This window comes from Eutrigla gurnardus (genome assembly GCF_963514095.1).
Source record: "Eutrigla gurnardus genome assembly, chromosome: 4".
Lineage (NCBI taxonomy): Eukaryota > Metazoa > Chordata > Actinopteri > Perciformes > Triglidae > Eutrigla > Eutrigla gurnardus.
Genome location: NC_139918.1, coordinates 11,764,555 through 11,781,705, shown reverse-complemented (window position 1 = coordinate 11,781,705; position 17,151 = coordinate 11,764,555). Strand labels below are relative to the sequence as shown.

At 43.0% G+C, this 17,151-nt stretch overlaps 2 protein-coding genes and 1 pseudogene across 3 annotated transcripts; all 3 read right to left on the bottom strand.

Annotated features, from left to right (window-relative positions):
• Positions 1-1,329: 1,329 nt before the first annotated feature.
• Positions 1,330-2,994, bottom strand: LOC311012430 (tripartite motif-containing protein 16-like; the record flags this gene model as incomplete). The annotated part of the gene is made up of 1 exon (XM_084007892.1): positions 1,330-2,994. The coding sequence occupies one exon, from the start codon at positions 2,992-2,994 to the stop codon at positions 1,330-1,332; it is 1,665 nt and encodes a 554-aa protein (XP_083864018.1).
• Positions 2,995-4,844: 1,850 nt separating this feature from the next.
• On the bottom strand, positions 4,845-6,521 carry LOC311012428 (tripartite motif-containing protein 16-like; annotated as a pseudogene). The gene has a single exon. The product of its transcript is annotated as a tripartite motif-containing protein 16-like (transcript).
• A 1,798-nt stretch (positions 6,522-8,319) lies between these two features.
• On the bottom strand, positions 8,320-9,987 carry LOC311012427 (tripartite motif-containing protein 16-like; the record flags this gene model as incomplete). Its single annotated transcript, XM_084007889.1, has 1 exon — positions 8,320-9,987. The coding sequence occupies one exon, from the start codon at positions 9,985-9,987 to the stop codon at positions 8,320-8,322; it is 1,668 nt and encodes a 555-aa protein (XP_083864015.1).
• Between the last annotated feature and the right edge of the window lie 7,164 nt (positions 9,988-17,151).

Below are 17,151 nucleotides of genomic sequence, written 5' to 3'. Positions count from 1 at the left end.
ATTTCAGATCAAATAATGAAGTGTGCTTTCTGTTGATTAGTTGTGAAACGAGAGGATGCTATGAATGAAATGACATCACAAGTAAAGTGTATCAATACTACAGATCGATGGATTCAGTCAACAAAAGAAGCAGATCTGGTTCCTTGAGTCCTTCTGGATTGGGGTCTGCTGTTTGCTGCTGAGCAGGTAAAGTCCAGTGGTTTCTCATGACCGGCCAGTTACCTCCCTCTCCAGGATGGACAAAGTCCTCCTTGGTGTCAACACTGTCCCATTTTCTTTCAAAATGCACAATTCCTTCAGGTCGTTGTCCAGGTGCAAGTGGTGAGTGGAGTTTAGGTTTGCAGTCGCTGATCAATGTGAGCCTCTTTGAGACAAAAGCAGAGTCGTCTACTGACAACAACTCACTTTCTGGTCACCTCCTTTGAAATGTAACGATGTTTGTTCGGACAATCAAGTGATAATTATGTATGGAAAATACATGCATACAATGAGTCACAACAACAATCAATGGAAGTGAGTGTGAAAAACCCAGTAGGCCTAATCCACTGGGAAAATTCTCCCACGACCACCGAGGCAACTCCAGCCAATCAAGAGGGATCAATTGCTCAGTTTGCATTCATGTCATCAACATGCAGGCAGCAGTCTCTACTATCCATATCAGAACAAATTTGCCATTTTCAAAGACAATATTCTGTATTCTGATGTTTGACAGAAGTTTTGAAAATTCCTATTTTTTTCTGGTTTGTGTCAGGAGGCATGTTTGATCCTCAGTGGGAAATTATATGTAATCCATAAATCAAATAAAATGTGATGCTTTACATTCAAAGTGAATGTGAAACATGATGCAAATCCAGATTGTGTCCCATCATGGCCAAGGATTAAAATACTTGTTTTATGGCTTTCTTTGAGTTTACAAAATTGCCTTTTTTGACATAAGGATTTCAGTGTCTGTGGTTTGATTGTAGTCTTGGGAAATATTGTTTCACTTCAACCAGACTGACTAAATGAGGTTATCGCTAACTACACATTGTGTACTTAATGTGATTCATTATATCTAAATTAAACAAAAACCCCTTCATGAACAAAAATGGGAAAAAATGTGTGCGAAAATATTGAGCTTTCAGAAATTTATTGCAGTTTCAATTTCAAAATACCAATATTGTAGTTTACAGTACCAATATAACTTTTTTTTTTAATCATGAACATGATCAACTGTCATGTTTGACTACTGATCTCAGAGCAGTGAAGAACCAACAATCCGCAGCAAACATGGAGACACAATGGGTTGAAGAGTTAAAAGACTGAATTCAACTGTTAACTGACTTCTGTCTATTTGAGTTTACAGAGCACAACAGATTCCCCGTAACAGAAATCTAAAGAAAATCCAGCATGGAGAGGCTCAGTGAACCTGGTCTGGACTCTGTGGAGGAGAGTCATGGTCTTGGAGACCCTATAGAAGGACAGTATACCTGCTCCGTGATCCAGGTACACTCCTACTTTGGAGGACGGAGGACCTGAGACGCGAGTTAGGACTGTGTTGTGAATGAGTTCATATCTCTTATTGTCACTTGCTAATGCCCAAGATTTATCACTGTATCCAAACCCAACTTCTTGCAGGTTACCTTTTCTGATGTTACTCTTGTATGCGACTGCTATAGAAATTAACCCCCCAGTGTTCTCCACCTCCCAGTAACAGCGTCCAGTCAGACTCTCTCTACTCAGGACCTGATTCCAATCTTGGAATCTGTCTCTGTGATTACGAACGGTCTGTCCTGGTACCGTCATTGTTACTTTCCTGTTCCCCTCAGATAATATCAAGTCTCTGTGTGCCGTGTTTGGATCCAGTGTGAGTGCACATGAATATTTTAAGAATTCAGCTCTGGTCCTGGGCTCTGGTTGCGGCAGTGAAACAACCACATCAGTCCCTTTAGCTAAGACCTTCATCCATTTCTCTGTCAGAACATGCAGGTCATCTCTGACCGCTGACACAGCCGCTGTCACGTCCTCAAAGTTGCGCAGAGGACGGGTGTTGATGCTGGATGAGTGTGTGGACTCACCGAGTGGTGACAGCGACGGGTAGTCGTGTAGAAACTGGTTGTGATCCTCTGTGTGTGAGAGCTTCTCCAGCTCAGCGTCTTTCCTCTTCAGCTCACTGATCTCCTGCTCCAGCTTCTCCTGAAGCTCTGTGACTCGACTCAATTCAGTTTCCTGCCGGGATCTGACCTGCTGCTTCACGTCAGAGCGTCTTTTCTCCATGAGACGGATCAGCTCAGTGAACATCACCTCACTGTCCTCCACTGCTTTATCAGCAGAGTGGTTGATAGCATCCACCTCCTGTTGGAGCAGCTTCACATCTTTGTCTCTGTTCTGGATTCTCTGCTGGATGTTTAGTCGACTCACATCCAACTCTCTCTGCCTCTCAGTCCTTTCTGCTGCAGCTGAGACTGTGTCGTGGCCTTTGTGTTCCTCCACAGTGCAGAGATAACAGATAGACTGCTGATCAGTACGGCAGAACATCTTCATCACCTCGTCATGACGAGAGCACACGTTCTCCTGGAGCTTGTTGGAGGGCTCCACCAGCTGATGTTTCTTGAATGCTGGTGATTCATAATGAGGCTGGAGGTGTTTCTCACAGTAAGAGGCCAGACACACCAGACAGGACTTGAGGGCTTTCAGTTTCCTCCCAGTGCAGAAATCACAGGCCACATCTTCAGGTCCAGCATAGCAGAGACCAGCAGGAGCAGCTTGGAGTCCAGTCTTCTTAAGCTCCTCCATCAAAACTGCCAACATGGTGTTTTTCAGCAGGACGGGCCTCGGTGTAAAGGCCTGACTACACTGAGGGCAGCTGTGGATCTCCTTCTTATCCCAGTAGGTTTCAATACACTTCATGCAGTAGCTGTGTCCACAGGGAATAGTCACCGGGTCCTTCAGTAGATCCAAACAGATGCAACAAGAGAAGGTTTCCTGGTCCAGGTTGAGTCTTTTGTGTTCCATTTCTCCTCTCAGTGAACAAAGAGTTTCTCTGAACAAAGTCAGCAGCAGCTCTGACCAACAGGCAGAGACGAGCTGTTTTTATAGCAGGAGATGGAGGGAGGGGTTACCAAGGTTTCTGGTATTCAGAACTTGATTGGACCGCAGCAGAGTGGGGGCGGGCCCTTTGAGGTCATTGGTCGGTCGGTTGGAGCGTCCCCATTGGCTCGTTCAAAGAGAGAAAGAGCTCCAAATCCAAATGGACATAAGTGCCTATTGTGGTGTAATTAAGTTTATGGGGAAAATGTGACAAAATTACTCCTGCTATGTATTGAAATGGCTGAATGGATTTCTTTATTAGCTGTTCTCCTTTTGATTCTCACTGATTAGAGGTTTTATTTTAGTGTGCAACATAATATCAGTCATGTTTCATAGAAGTGTTGAGGTTGGTTTTGGACTTTTTCTCATGTTTCCATCTCCTGAAGTTCAGGTTGACCACATTTGAAGATTTTATGTCAGGTGATGTTTAAACATTTACATTTCAGATCAAATAATGAAGTGTGCTTTCTGTTGATTAGTTGTGAAACGAGAGGATGCTATGAATGAAATGACATCACAAGTAAAGTGTATCAATACTACAGATCGATGGATTCAGTCACCAAAAGAAGTAGATCTGGTTCTTTGAGTCCTTCTGGATTGGGGTCTGCTGTTTGCTGCTGAGCAGGTAAAGTCCAGTGGTTTCTCATGACCGGCCAGTTACCTCCCTCTCCAGGATGGACAAAGTCCTCCTTGGTGTCAACACTGTCCCATTTTCTTTCAAAAAGCACAATTCCTTCAGGTCGTTGTCCAGGTGCAAGTGGTGAGTGGAGTTTAGGTTTGCAGTCGCTGATCAATGTGAGCCTCTTTGAGACAAAAGCAGAGTCGTCTACTGACAACAACTCACTTTCTGGTCACCTCCTTTGAAATGTAACGATGTTTGTTCGGACAATCAAGTGATAATTATGTATGAAAAATACATGCATACAATGAGTCACAACAACAATCAATGGAAGTGAGTGTGAAAAACCCAGTAGGCCTAATCCACTGGGAAAATTCTCCCACGACCACAGAGACAACTCCAGCCAATCAAGAGGGATCAATTGCTCAGTTTGCATTCATGTCATCAACATGCAGGCAGCAGTCTCTACTATCCATATCGGAACAAATTTGCCATTTTCAAAGACTTTTGCTTGTCACAGTGACCTGTTATTCTGAAGTTTGACAGAAGTTTTGAAAATTCCTATTTTTTTCTGGTTTGTGTCAGGAGGCATGTTTGATCCTCAGTGGGAAATTATATGTAATCCATAAATCAAATAAAATGTGATGCCTTACATTCAAAGTGAATGTGAAACATGATGCAAATCCAGATTGTGTCCCATCATGGCCAAGGAATAAAAATACTTGTTTTATGGCTTATCTTTGAGTTTACAAAATTGCCTTTTTTGACATAAGGATTTCAGTGTCTGTGGTTTGATTGTAGTCTTGGGAAATATTGTTTTACTTCAACCAGTCTGACTAAATGAGGTTATCGCTAACTACACATTGTGTACTTAATGTGATTCATTATATCTAAATTAAACAAAAACCCCTTCATGAACAAAAATGGGAAAAAATGTGTGCGAAAATATTGAGCTTTCAGAAATTTATTGCAGTTTCAATTTCAAAATACCAATATTGTAGTTTACAGTACCAATATAACTTTTTTTTTATCATGAACATGATCAACTGTCATGTTTGACAGCTGATCTCAGAGCAGTGAAGAACCAACAATCCGCAGCAAACATGGAGACACAATGGGTTGAAGAGTTAAAAGACTGAATTCAACTGACTTCTGTCTATTTGAGTTTACAGAGCACAACAGATTCCCCGTAACAGAAATCTAAAGAAAATCCACCATGGAGAGGCTCAGTGAACCTGGTCTGGACTCTGTGGAGGAGAGCCATGGTCTTGGAGACCCTATAGAAGGACAGTATACCTGCTCCGTGATCCAGGTACACTCCTACTTTGGAGGACGGAGGACCTGAGACGCGAGTTAGGACTTTGTTGTGAATGAGTTCATATCTCTTATTGTCTCTCTGTTATCTTGCTAATGCCCAAGATTTATCACTGTATCCAAACCCAACTTCTTGCAGGTTACCTTTTCTGATGTTACTCTTGTATGCGACTGCTATAGAAATTAACCCCCCAGTGTTCTCCACCTCCCAGTAACAGCGTCCAGTCAGACTCTCTCTACTCAGGACCTGATTCCAATCTTGGAATCTGTCTCTGTGATTACGAACGGTCTGTCCTGGTACCGTCATTGTTACTTTCCTGTTCCCCTCAGATAATATCAAGTCTCTGTGTGCCGTGTTTGGATCCAGTGTGAGTGCACATGAATATTTTAAGAATTCAGCTCTGGTCCTGGGCTCTGGTTGCGGCAGTGAAACAACCACATCAGTCCCTTTAGCCAAGACCTTCATCCATTTCTCTGTCAGAACATCATGCAGGTCATCTCTGACCGCTGACACAGCCGCTGTCACGTCCTCAAAGTTGGGCAGAGGACGGGTGTTGATGCTGGATGAGTGTGTGGACTCACCGAGTGGTGACAGCGACGGGTAGTCGTGTAGAAACTGGTTGTGATCCTCTGTGTGTGAGAGCTTCTCCAGCTCAGCGTCTTTCCTCTTCAGCTCACTGATCTCCTGCTCCAGCTTCTCCTGAAGCTCTGTGACTCGACTCAATTCAGTTTCCTGCCGGGATCTGACCTGCTGCTTCACGTCAGAGCGTCTTTTCTCCATGAGGCGGATCAGCTCAGTGAACATCACCTCACTGTCCTCCACTGCTTTATCAGCAGAGTGGTTGATAGCCTCCACCTCCTGTTGGAGCAGCTTCACATCTTTGTCTCTGTCCTGGATTCTCTGCTGGATGTTTAGTCGACTCACATCCAACTCTCTCTGCCTCTCAGTCCTTTCTGCTGCAGCTGAGACTGTGTCGTGGCCTTTGTGTTCCTCCACAGCGCAGAGATAACAGATAGACTGCTGATCAGTACGGCAGAACATCTTCATCACCTCATGATGACGAGAGCACACGTTCTCCTGGAGCTTGTTGGAGGGCTCCACCAGCTGATGTTTCTTGAATGCTGGTGATTCATAATGAGGCTGGAGGTGTTTCTCACAGTAAGAGGCCAGACACACCAGACAGGACTTGAGGGCTTTCAGTTTCCCCCCAGTGCAGAAATCACAGGCCACATCTTCAGGTCCAGCATAGCAGAGACCAGCAGGAGCAGCTTGGAGTCCAGTCTTCTTCAGCTCCTCCACCAAAACTGCCAACATGGTGTTTTTCAGCAGGACAGGCCTCGGTGTAAAGGTCTGCCTACACTGAGGGCAGCTGTGGATCTCCTTCTTATCCCAGTAGGTTTCAATACACTTCATGCAGTAGCTGTGTCCACAGGGAATAGTCACCGGGTCCTTCAGTAGATCCAAACAGATGCAACAAGAGAAGGTTTCCTGGTCCGGGTTGAGTCTTTTGTGTTCCATTTCTCCTCTCAGTGAACAAAGAGTTTCTCTGAACAAAGTCAGCAGCAGCTCTGACCAACAGGCAGAGACGAGCTGTTTTTATAGCAGGAGATGGAGGGAGGGGTTACCAAGGTTTCTGGTATTCAGAACTTGATTGGACCGCAGCAGTGTGGGGGCGGGCCCTTTGATGTCATTGGTCGGTCGGTTGGAGCGTCCCCATTGGCTCGTTCAAAGAGAGAAAGAGCTCCAAATCCAAATGGACATAAGTGCCTATTGTGGTGAAATTAAGTTTATGGGGAAAATGTGACAAAATGACTCCTGCTATGTATTGAAATGGCTGAATGGATTTCTTTATTAGCTGTTCTCCTTTTGATTCTCACTGATTAGAGGTTTTATTTTAGTGTGCAACATAATATCAGCCATGTTTCATAGAAGTGTTGAGGTTGGTTTTGGACTTTTTCTCATGTTTCCATCTCCTGAAGTCCAGGTTGACCACATTTGAAGATTTTATGTCAGGTGATGTTTACACATTTACATTTCAGATCAAATAATGAAGTGTGCTTTCTGTTGATTAGTTGTGAAACGAGAGGATGCTATGAATGAAATGACATCACAAGTAAAGTGTATCAATACTACAGATCGATGGATTCAGTCACCAAAAGAAGCAGATCTGGTTCCTTGAGTCCTTCTGGATTGGGGTCTGCTGTTTGCTGCTGAGCAGGTAAAGTCCAGTGGTTTCTCATGACCGGCCAGTTAACCTCCCTCTCCAGGATGGACAAAGTCCTCCTTGGTGTCAACACTGTCCCATTTTCTTTCAAAATGCACAATTCCTTCAGGTCGTTGTCCAGGTGCAAGTGGTGAGTGGAGTTTAGGTTTGCAGTCGCTGATCAATGTGAGCCTCTTTGAGACAAAAGCAGAGTCGTCTACTGACAACAACTCACTTTCTGGTCACCTCCTTTGAAATGTAACGATGTTTGTTCGGACAATCAAGTGATAATTATGTATGAAAAATACATGCATACAATGAGTCACAACAACAATCAATGAAAGTGAGTGTGAAAAACCCAGTAGGCCTAATCCACTGGGAAAATTCTCCCACGACCACCGAGGCAACTCCAGCCAATCAAGAGGGATCAATTGCTCAGTTTGCATTCATGTCATCAACATGCAGGCAGCAGTCTCTACTATCCATATCAGAACAAATTTGCCATTTTCAAAGACTTTTGCTTGTCACAGTGACCTGTTATTCTGAAGTTTGACAGAAGTTTTGAAAATTCCTATTTTTTTCTGGTTTGTGTCAGGAGGCATGTTTGATCCTCAGTGGGAAATTATATGTAATCCATAAATCAAATAAAATGTGATGCCTTACATTCAAAGTGAATGTTTTATGGCTTTCTTTGAGTTTACAAAATTGCCTTTTTTGACATAAGGATTTCAGTGTCTGTTGTTTGATTGTAGTCTTGGGAAATATTGTTTTACTTCAACCAGTCTGACTAAATGAGGTTATCGCTAACTACACATTGTGTACTTAATGTGATTCATTACATCTAAATTAAACAAAAACCCCTTCATGAACAAAAATGGAAAAAAATGTGTGCGAAAATATTGAGCTTTCAGAAATTTATTGCAGTTTCAATTTCAAAATACCAATATTGTAGTTTACAGTACCAATATAACTTTTTTTTATCATGAACATTATCAACTGTCATGTTTGACTACTGATCTCAGAGCAGTGAAGAACCAACAATCCGCAGCAAACATGGAGACACAATGGGTTGAAGAGTTAAAAGACTGAATTCAACTGTTAACTGACTTCTGTCTATTTGAGTTTACAGAGCACAACAGATTCCCCGTAACAGAAATCTAAAGAAAATCCAGCATGGAGAGGCTCAGTGAACCTGGTCTGGACTCTGTGGAGGAGAGTCATGGTCTTGGAGACCCTATAGAAGGACAGTATACCTGCTCCGTGATCCAGGTGCACTCCTACTTTGGAGGACGGAGGACCTGAGACGCGAGTTAGGACTTTGTTGTGAATGAGTTCATATCTCTTATTGTCACTTGCTAATGCCCAAGATTTATCACTGTATCCAAACCCAACTTCTTGCAGGTTACCTTTTCTGATGTTACTCTTGTATGCGACTGCTATAGAAATTAACCCCCCAGTGTTCTCCACCTCCCAGTAACAGCGTCCAGTCAGACTCTCTCTACTCAGGACCTGATTCCAATCTTGGAATCTGTCTCTGTGATTACGAACGGTCTGTCCTGGTACCGTCATTGTTACTTTCCTGTTCCCCTCAGATAATATCAAGTCTATGTGTGCCGTGTTTGGATCCAGTGTGAGTGCACATGAATATTTTAAGAATTCAGCTCTGGTCCTGGGCTCTGGTTGCGGCAGTGAAACAACCACATCAGTCCCCTTAGCTAAGACCTTCATCCATTTCTCTGTCAGAACATCATGCAGGTCATCTCTGACCGCTGACACAGCCGCTGTCACGTCCTCAAAGTTGCGCAGAGGACGGGTGTTGATGCTGGATGAGTGTGTGGACTCACCGAGTGGTGACAGCGACGGGTAGTCGTGTAGAAACTGGTTGTGATCCTCTGTGTGTGAGAGCTTCTCCAGCTCAGCGTCTTTCCTCTTCAGCTCACTGATCTCCTGCTCCAGCTTCTCCTGAAGCTCTGTGACTCGACTCAATTCAGTTTCCTGCCGGGATCTGACCTGCTGCTTCACGTCAGAGCGTCTTTTCTCCATGAGGCGGATCAGCTCAGTGAACATCACCTCACTGTCCTCCACTGCTTTATCAGCAGAGTGGTTGATAGCCTCCACCTCCTGTTGGAGCAGCTTCACATCTTTGTCTCTGTCCTGGATTCTCTGCTGGATGTTTAGTCGACTCACATCCAACTCTCTCTGCCTCTCAGTCCTTTCTGCTGCAGCTGAGACTGTGTCGTGGCCTTTGTGTTCCTCCACAGCGCAGAGATAACAGATAGACTGCTGATCAGTACGGCAGAACATCTTCATCACCTCATCATGACGAGAGCACACGTTCTCCTGGAGCTTGTTGGAGGGCTCCACCAGCTGATGTTTCTTGAATGCTGGTGATTCATAATGAGGCTGGAGGTGTTTCTCACAGTAAGAGGCCAGACACACCAGACAGGACTTGAGGGCTTTCAGTTTCCTCCCAGTGCAGAAATCACAGGGCACATCTTCAGGTCCAGCATAGCAGAGACCAGCAGGAGCAGCTTGGAGTCCAGTCTTCTTCAGCTCCTCCACCAAAACTGCCAACATGGTGTTTTTCAGCAGGACAGGCCTCGGTGTAAAGGCCTGACTACACTGAGGGCAGCTGTGGATCTCCTTCTTATCCCAGTAGGTTTCAATACACTTCATGCAGTAGCTGTGTCCACAGGGAATAGTCACCGGGTCCTTCAGTAGATCCAAACAGATGCAACAAGAGAAGGTTTCCTGGTCCAGGTTGAGTCTTTTGTGTTCCATTTCTCCTCTCAGTGAACAAAGAGTTTCTCTGAACAAAGTCAGCAGCAGCTCTGACCAACAGGCAGAGACGAGCTGTTTTTATAGCAGATGGAGGGAGGGGTTACCAAGGTTTCTGGTATTCAGAACTTGATTGGACCGCAGCAGAGTGGGGGCGGGCCCTTTGAGGTCATTGGTCGGTCGGTTGGAGCGTCCCCATTGGCTTGTTCAAAGAGAGAAAGAGCTCCAAATCCAAATGGACATAAGTGCCTATTGTGGTGAAATTAAGTTTATGGGGAAAATGTGACAAAATGACTCCTGCTATGTATTGAAATGGCTGAATGGATTTCTTTATTAGCTGTTGTCCTTTTGATTCTCACTGATTAGAGGTTTTATTTTAGTGTGCAACATAATATCAGTCATGTTTCATAGAAGTGTTGAGGTTGGTTTTGGACTTTTTCTCATGTTTCCATCTCCTGAAGTTCAGGTTGACCACATTTGAAGATTTTATGTCAGGTGATTGATATGGAAATGTTGTACTTCTTGATGAGAGGCATCTGAACTGAAGACTTACACATGAGAAGGTTTGGTGAATGTAAATGTGTCCTGTGACCTGTGACGTGTGGCCTGTGGCCATTTGTGTGTGTTTTGCAACCCATGGGTGTTTTGCGACATGGGTGTTTTGCGACATGGGTGTGGTTTATGACCCAGGTGGGGTTTGCGACCCATGCAAGGTTTAGATAAACATCGGAGTTTATGACTTCCATCCCTGTGAACTGAGTGAAAACACACCCACAAGAAGATGGATAAATATCATGTTCGTCTCACAACATTTTGAGTCTACACTTTGCAACAGACCAGCATGTTGTTCTGTGAATTCTCCTCTTGATCAAGATTAAATCCCTGTTTGGACCTTGAGCTGACTCCGATCTCCTTCCTCCAGTTCTATACCAACGGGTAATTATTTTAACACTTTGGCGCCCAACGTGGGGCCCCAATATCTTTCCCTCTCTTCGTACAAGAGGACCTGAAGACCTTAAGGCAGAGGAAATAGAAACCCTCTGAAAGACCTCCACCGCGGGGCTCATATAGCCTCGTTTGGGACAGGAGGCCAGGTCCTCTGAAGAGGGGGCGGTGACGGGGCCAACCACAGAGGGGAGACGGACCAGCCAGGCAAACAGAGTCAGGGACTCATCGAAAGGGTAAGAAATTTCTAATAAGTAAAGCAAGTCGGGAACTTGGGGGATCGATCTCTTAGAATAGGTCAAAGGACCTAATAGGAAAAAGGAAATAAATAGAATCAAGCCCAGGCTTGGGGGAGCAGGACTCTCTTAGATTTAGGGCAGGACCCTAAATCCAGGTAAACTGTCTTTGGAAGGACAAGGATTAAACTAATCCCGAAGGCCTGCGAAAACAAAAAGACGTCAGGGAAAGGGTTAGAGACCCATAGGTAAGAGTACTCAAAAGGAAAGAAATAAAAAGACCGGTAAAATAGAAAAAAACGTTTAAATAAAATACGTATTGAAAATAATTAAATAGATAAATAAATAAATAAATAAACAAATAACTAACAAATTCAAGCTGGGAAATTGTAATAGTTGTTTTAGATTGTTGTTGTTTTTTTTTAAATATTGTTGTGAACCTGACGAGGTTCAATATAAATGAGATGCAAAATGAATGAGCCAGAAAGCTCTAGATAATGTAAAATATATAAAGAAGTGGGAAAAAGGTTTAAAGGAAAGTTGCAGGTGGAAGAATGCAGAGAATTGGTAGAAAAAAAATAGAGGAAAGGTTAAAGGGAAGTGAGAAAAGGCAGAACAAAGAGGGATACACACAGGCGAAAGCATGGTTAGAAGAGGCAGAAACAAGGAAGAGAGGAATGCAGAAGCAGAAAGAAAAGAAAGTGAGACAATGTAAAGAAGAAACTGAGAAAAGAGAGGAAAAGATAGGAAGAAAAGGAGAAAAAGGAAAAGAAAAAGATTCAGTATGTAATAAACTTTATCCTGTTTTGTACTCCAACCGAGATAAACAGGATGACAAGTATGTGCCTCTGGGTCTCCACCCTCCCCCGTACAACATCCCTCAGCCACCACCGCCTCATGCCCAAGCCTCAGCTCAAGTCCTTCGCCCTCCTTCTCTCTCTGCATCTACTCTCACCGCTCCTGCACCGACAGAAACAGCTACAGGAAGTCCAAAAACAACGAGGTCTGGTAAGTTCTATGACTCTTATAACCTTCCTACCATGCCTATACTCTCCCCACCAAGGGAGTCACTGAGTTTGAACATACAAGAAGAAATGTATCCGATGATAGAAATGCCTAACCCGAGAGCCGGGGATGGGCAAGGCGCAACAATAAGAGTGTATAGAGCGTGGACAGAGGGAGACGTGAAAGACGCAGCATGCGGGGTCCCACACCCTAGGGAAAACACAGGAGAGTTTAGAGAACAGTTTCAAAGATTGTGTAACAGTTTCCAGCTTAACACTTTAGAGGCAGAAAGAATACTAAGGTGCATTGTAAAACAAGATTGGTGTTTGATTAAGGGAACATGGGACCCATTTCACAACAATGTTGCCATACCATATACCAACGCTCAATGGACTGTCCGAATTGATGCTTTAATTCAAAGAATAATAACTCATTTTCAGGGAAGAGCAGACTATAGCAAAATAGCACGGTGTGTACAGAATGCAGATGAAGGTGTGTTGATTTACCTAGAGAGACTGAAAATAGTGTTTGCAGCAAACAGCGGCTTACAACAGGATAATGCAGACAACGGTCCCTATAATATGCAGCTAAAAAACGCATTCCTGAATGGAATGAAGCCAGAGATCTCACAGTTTATAAGGAAGCACCTAATTGGTGTTGGAACTGCTGGGATACAAGCTACGACTGACCATGCAGTACACGCAGAGAACGTACTGAAAGAAAAGAAAAACAAGAAAGGTGGAACAAAAAAGGCAAGTGAAATATTTGTCATGGATGATGATGATGATGAAAATTATGCTAATTCATTCATTGATGTGTATTTCCGAGGCAATGTCAATCGTGGAGGCTGGAGAGGGAGAGGAAGAGGAGAAGGACGGGGAAGACGGAGATTTGGAGGAGATGAGAACTGCTACAATTGTGGTAAATTTGGACATTGGGCTCAAGACTGTAAAGCTCCAAAGGGCAGAGGTCAAGGAGGCTGGCGGGGGAGAGGAGGAGCAGGGAGACCCAGACGAGTTGATGATTCATCGGCGTGACTAGCCAATAAATCAGGTCATGCACAGTCACACACACACACACACACACACCAAGACACAGAAGATGAGGAGGAAGAAGTATGTTCACTAGAAAGCGCTGAAATATTTTTAAGCATGAATCAAAAACCGATAGTCACTCTGTTGGTTAATAATCATAAAACTCGTTTTCTATGCGATACGGGAGCATGTAGAACAATAATCAGAAAAGATGAAGGCGGTGATAGACTGCCACTCCAACATGGTAAAGGCATGAAGGTTAAATCTGCGACAGGACACATAGTCAACCGGTGTCAATTACCGATCTAAAGACAAATACAACAGTCTTAGCAGTGGTTGCAATCTCAAACCTGTGTCCAGTGAATCTGTTAGGGAGAGATTTAATGGAAAAATTAGGAATAGGAGTAATTCCAACCCCGTTGGGCATGGAAGCCTGCAGGATGACAAAAATACAAATGTCTCAAATGACAGAATGATACTTACTGACTGATAAAGAAGAAGAGGAACTGAAAGTTGTTCCTGAAAAACTATGGTCTAAAGGGACAGCAGATGTAGGGCTAATACGGGGTATATGACCAGTAGAAATAACCCCGAAGGGTTCATTTAGGCCCTACCAAAGACAATATCCATTGAAACAAGAAGCAATAACAGGAATACGGCCAATAATCAAGGATTTATTGGCTGGAGGGATAATCAGAGAGTGTCCAGATTCACCATGTAATACACCATTATTCCCTGTAAAGAAGGCGGCACCGTCACAAGGATGGCGCATGGTTCAGGATCTGCAAGCAGTAAATCGAGCAATAATACCAAGAGCTCCTTTAGTTCCTGATCCACATACTTTATTAAACGATCTGGACCCGAAAGTAAAATACTTCTCAGTAATAGATCTGGCAAACGCATTCTTCTCAGTTCCAGTACATAGAGATTCACAATTCTGGTTTGCATTCCAGTTTGAGGGTAGAAAATATACATACACGAGAATACCTCAAGGTTACTGTGAAAGTCCAACTATCTTTTCTATGGCCATGTCTGCAAACTTAGCAAAATTTGAACCCCCGTGTAAAAGCCAGATACTATTATATGTGGATGACATCTTAATAGCGTCTAAAACTGAAATAGATTGCAAAACAGATACCTTAGCTCTATTAAAGTTCTTAGCTGAACAAGGACATAAGGTCAGCAAAAATAAATTACAATTGTGGCAAACGGTTGTAAAATATTTAGGTTTTAATATTTCACAGTCAGGTAAACATCTAGACGAAAAAAGGAAAACAGCTATTTTACAAGCACCAAAACCTACAACCAAAAAACAAATGATGTCTTTCTTAGGTATGACTAATTTTTGCAGACAATGGATTGCTAATTATGCTGAAATAGCACAACCGCTCCAAAATGCTATATATGACCAGCCTATGGCAGCTCAAGACAAAATAACATGGACTCAAGAAACTAATGATGCTTTTGTTAGACTCAAACAAGTTCTAGTGAGCTCTGCAGTATTAGCTTTCCCTGATTACTCAAAGCCATTTGTTCAGACTTGCGATGCAAGATCTGGTTTTATGACTAGTGTTCTAACACAACCATTTGGAGGAAAACAGAGACCTATTGCATATTATTCATCAAAACTTGATAACATCACAAAGGCTATGCCACCTTGTTTGCAGGCAGTACAGGCAGCTGCACTCAGTGTGCAGAGTTCTGCTTCTATAGTGTTATTTCACCCACTGACACTTCTGGTGTCACATGCGGTCTCAGCACTTCTAATGCAGAACAAAATAGCCTTTATGTCACCAGCGCGACATCTTAGTTGTATGACTATCCTACTGTCACAGCCACATCTCACTATAGAGAGATGCACTACATTAAACCCATCAACCCTGCTACCAAATGAAACAGATGGAATAGCACATGATTGTGTAGGAGAAACTAGTGCTAGAGTTTTACCAAGACCAGATCTCACTGATGTACCACTTGATGCTGCTGATATTGTGATATTTGTAGATGGCTCATGTAAAAAGAATCCTGACGGGACAAATGTAAGTGGATATGCTGTAGTAACATCTGACAAGGTTTTGAAGTCAGGCTCCTTACCGTCGCATTTCTCTGCGCAGGCAGCAGAACTTGTTGCACTTACAGAGGCGTGCAAAATAGGGAGAAATAAAGATATAACTGTATATACAGATAGCCAGTATGCATTCTCGACACTTCACGTGTTTGCACAACAGTGGAAAAATAGAGGCATGGTAACATCTACAGGGAAACCTATTACACATAAAGATCTCATTTTGCAGCTACTGGATGCCATTCAACTGCCAAGAAAAGTTGCAATATGCAAGTGTGCTGCACATACTACGGGTAAAGATTTTATTTCAATGGGAAATAAAAAAGCGGACGAGGAAGCAAAACGAGCGGCTGCTACTCAGAAAAATGTAGATGACATTTATACTACTGAGACTACGCTTACACATATAGATCATGACATTTTGAGAGACATGCAAAATAGTTCACCTGAGACTGAAAAAAACATGTGGCGAAATAAAGGAGCCACACAGACAGAAACGGGGATTTGGGAGAGCCTCGACGGAAAGCCTATACTACCAAAAAATTTATTTAGATTTGCTGCGATATTGAGTCATGGGATTACCCATGTCTCAACAGGAGGGATGGTATCCACAATAGAGAACATTTTTACTACATATGGATTTCACAATTACACAAAACATTTTTGTGCCTCATGATTGATTTGCTCTAAACATAATGCTCAAGGTAGACTACGTCCTAAACCAGGTAAATTCCCAGAAGCGACATACCCATTCCAATGTATCTGTATGGATTTTATTGAATTAAACAAAGCTGAAGGAAAGAAATACTGTTTAGTAATAGTGGATATGTTCTCCAAATGGGTAGAAATTACACCAACAGTGAACAATGATGCAATAACTGTGGCCAAAATTTTAGCTACAATAATAGCTCCAAGGTATGGTTTTCCAGAAAAGATTTATTGTGATAACGGTCCTCATTTTAGGAATCAAGTAATACAAAAGCTATCGGAAATATTTTCAATCCAACTCAGGTTCCATTGTAGTTATCATCCACAGTCAGCAGGACTGGTGGAAAGAAACAATGGAACTATTAAAGCAAAACTGAGGAAGGCTATGGAAGAAACAGGGAAGAGTTGGGTAACATGTCTACCAGCTGTAGCATTAAGCTTACACATTCAACCTAACAGTACAGGATTATCACCATTTGAAATATTATATGGAAGGCCATTTAGGGTACCGCTAATAGATACAAAGGGAGATGATACAAGATTGACTGAAACAATCGTTGACTACATGTCAAAAATGATGAAGAACAAAAGTGTTATGTCTACAGTATCTCCTCCTACAGATCCAGCACCAACAGGAGGGCCAATAAACCCAGGAGATTGGGTGTTTATCAAAGTCCTGAGGCGAAAGGATTGGTCAGCTCCCCGCTGGGAAGGACTCTATCAAGTGTTACTGTCTACACCCACAGCAGTCCGCATAGCTGAAAGACAGACTTGGATCCATCTCACACACTGCAAAAGAGCACAAATACCACTGTCAGATAAGTAGAAACATTCACCATGCCGGATTTAAAGCTATGCTTGATAACTGTTTTATGTGTGACCACAATTGCATTCCTTATTTCAAATATAGGGACACATGGCCAGGTATACGATAAAATGAGGGAAAGAGCTATAGGAATACAATCCAGGTGGGACACTAGTAGAGGTGCAGTGATAATAAAATGTACTTAAGGGATGAATTGCATTGCTCAGATTGATGCATGTCAGGTTTTCCCCTGTTCAGGACAACACTTTCACTGGCCGGAGACAGAAAATTATATCTGTGTCACCACGGAGGTATGCAGCACATATAGAAAAGCGTGGGGTAGAGCTGTTCATATAGGTGGGTGTGCGT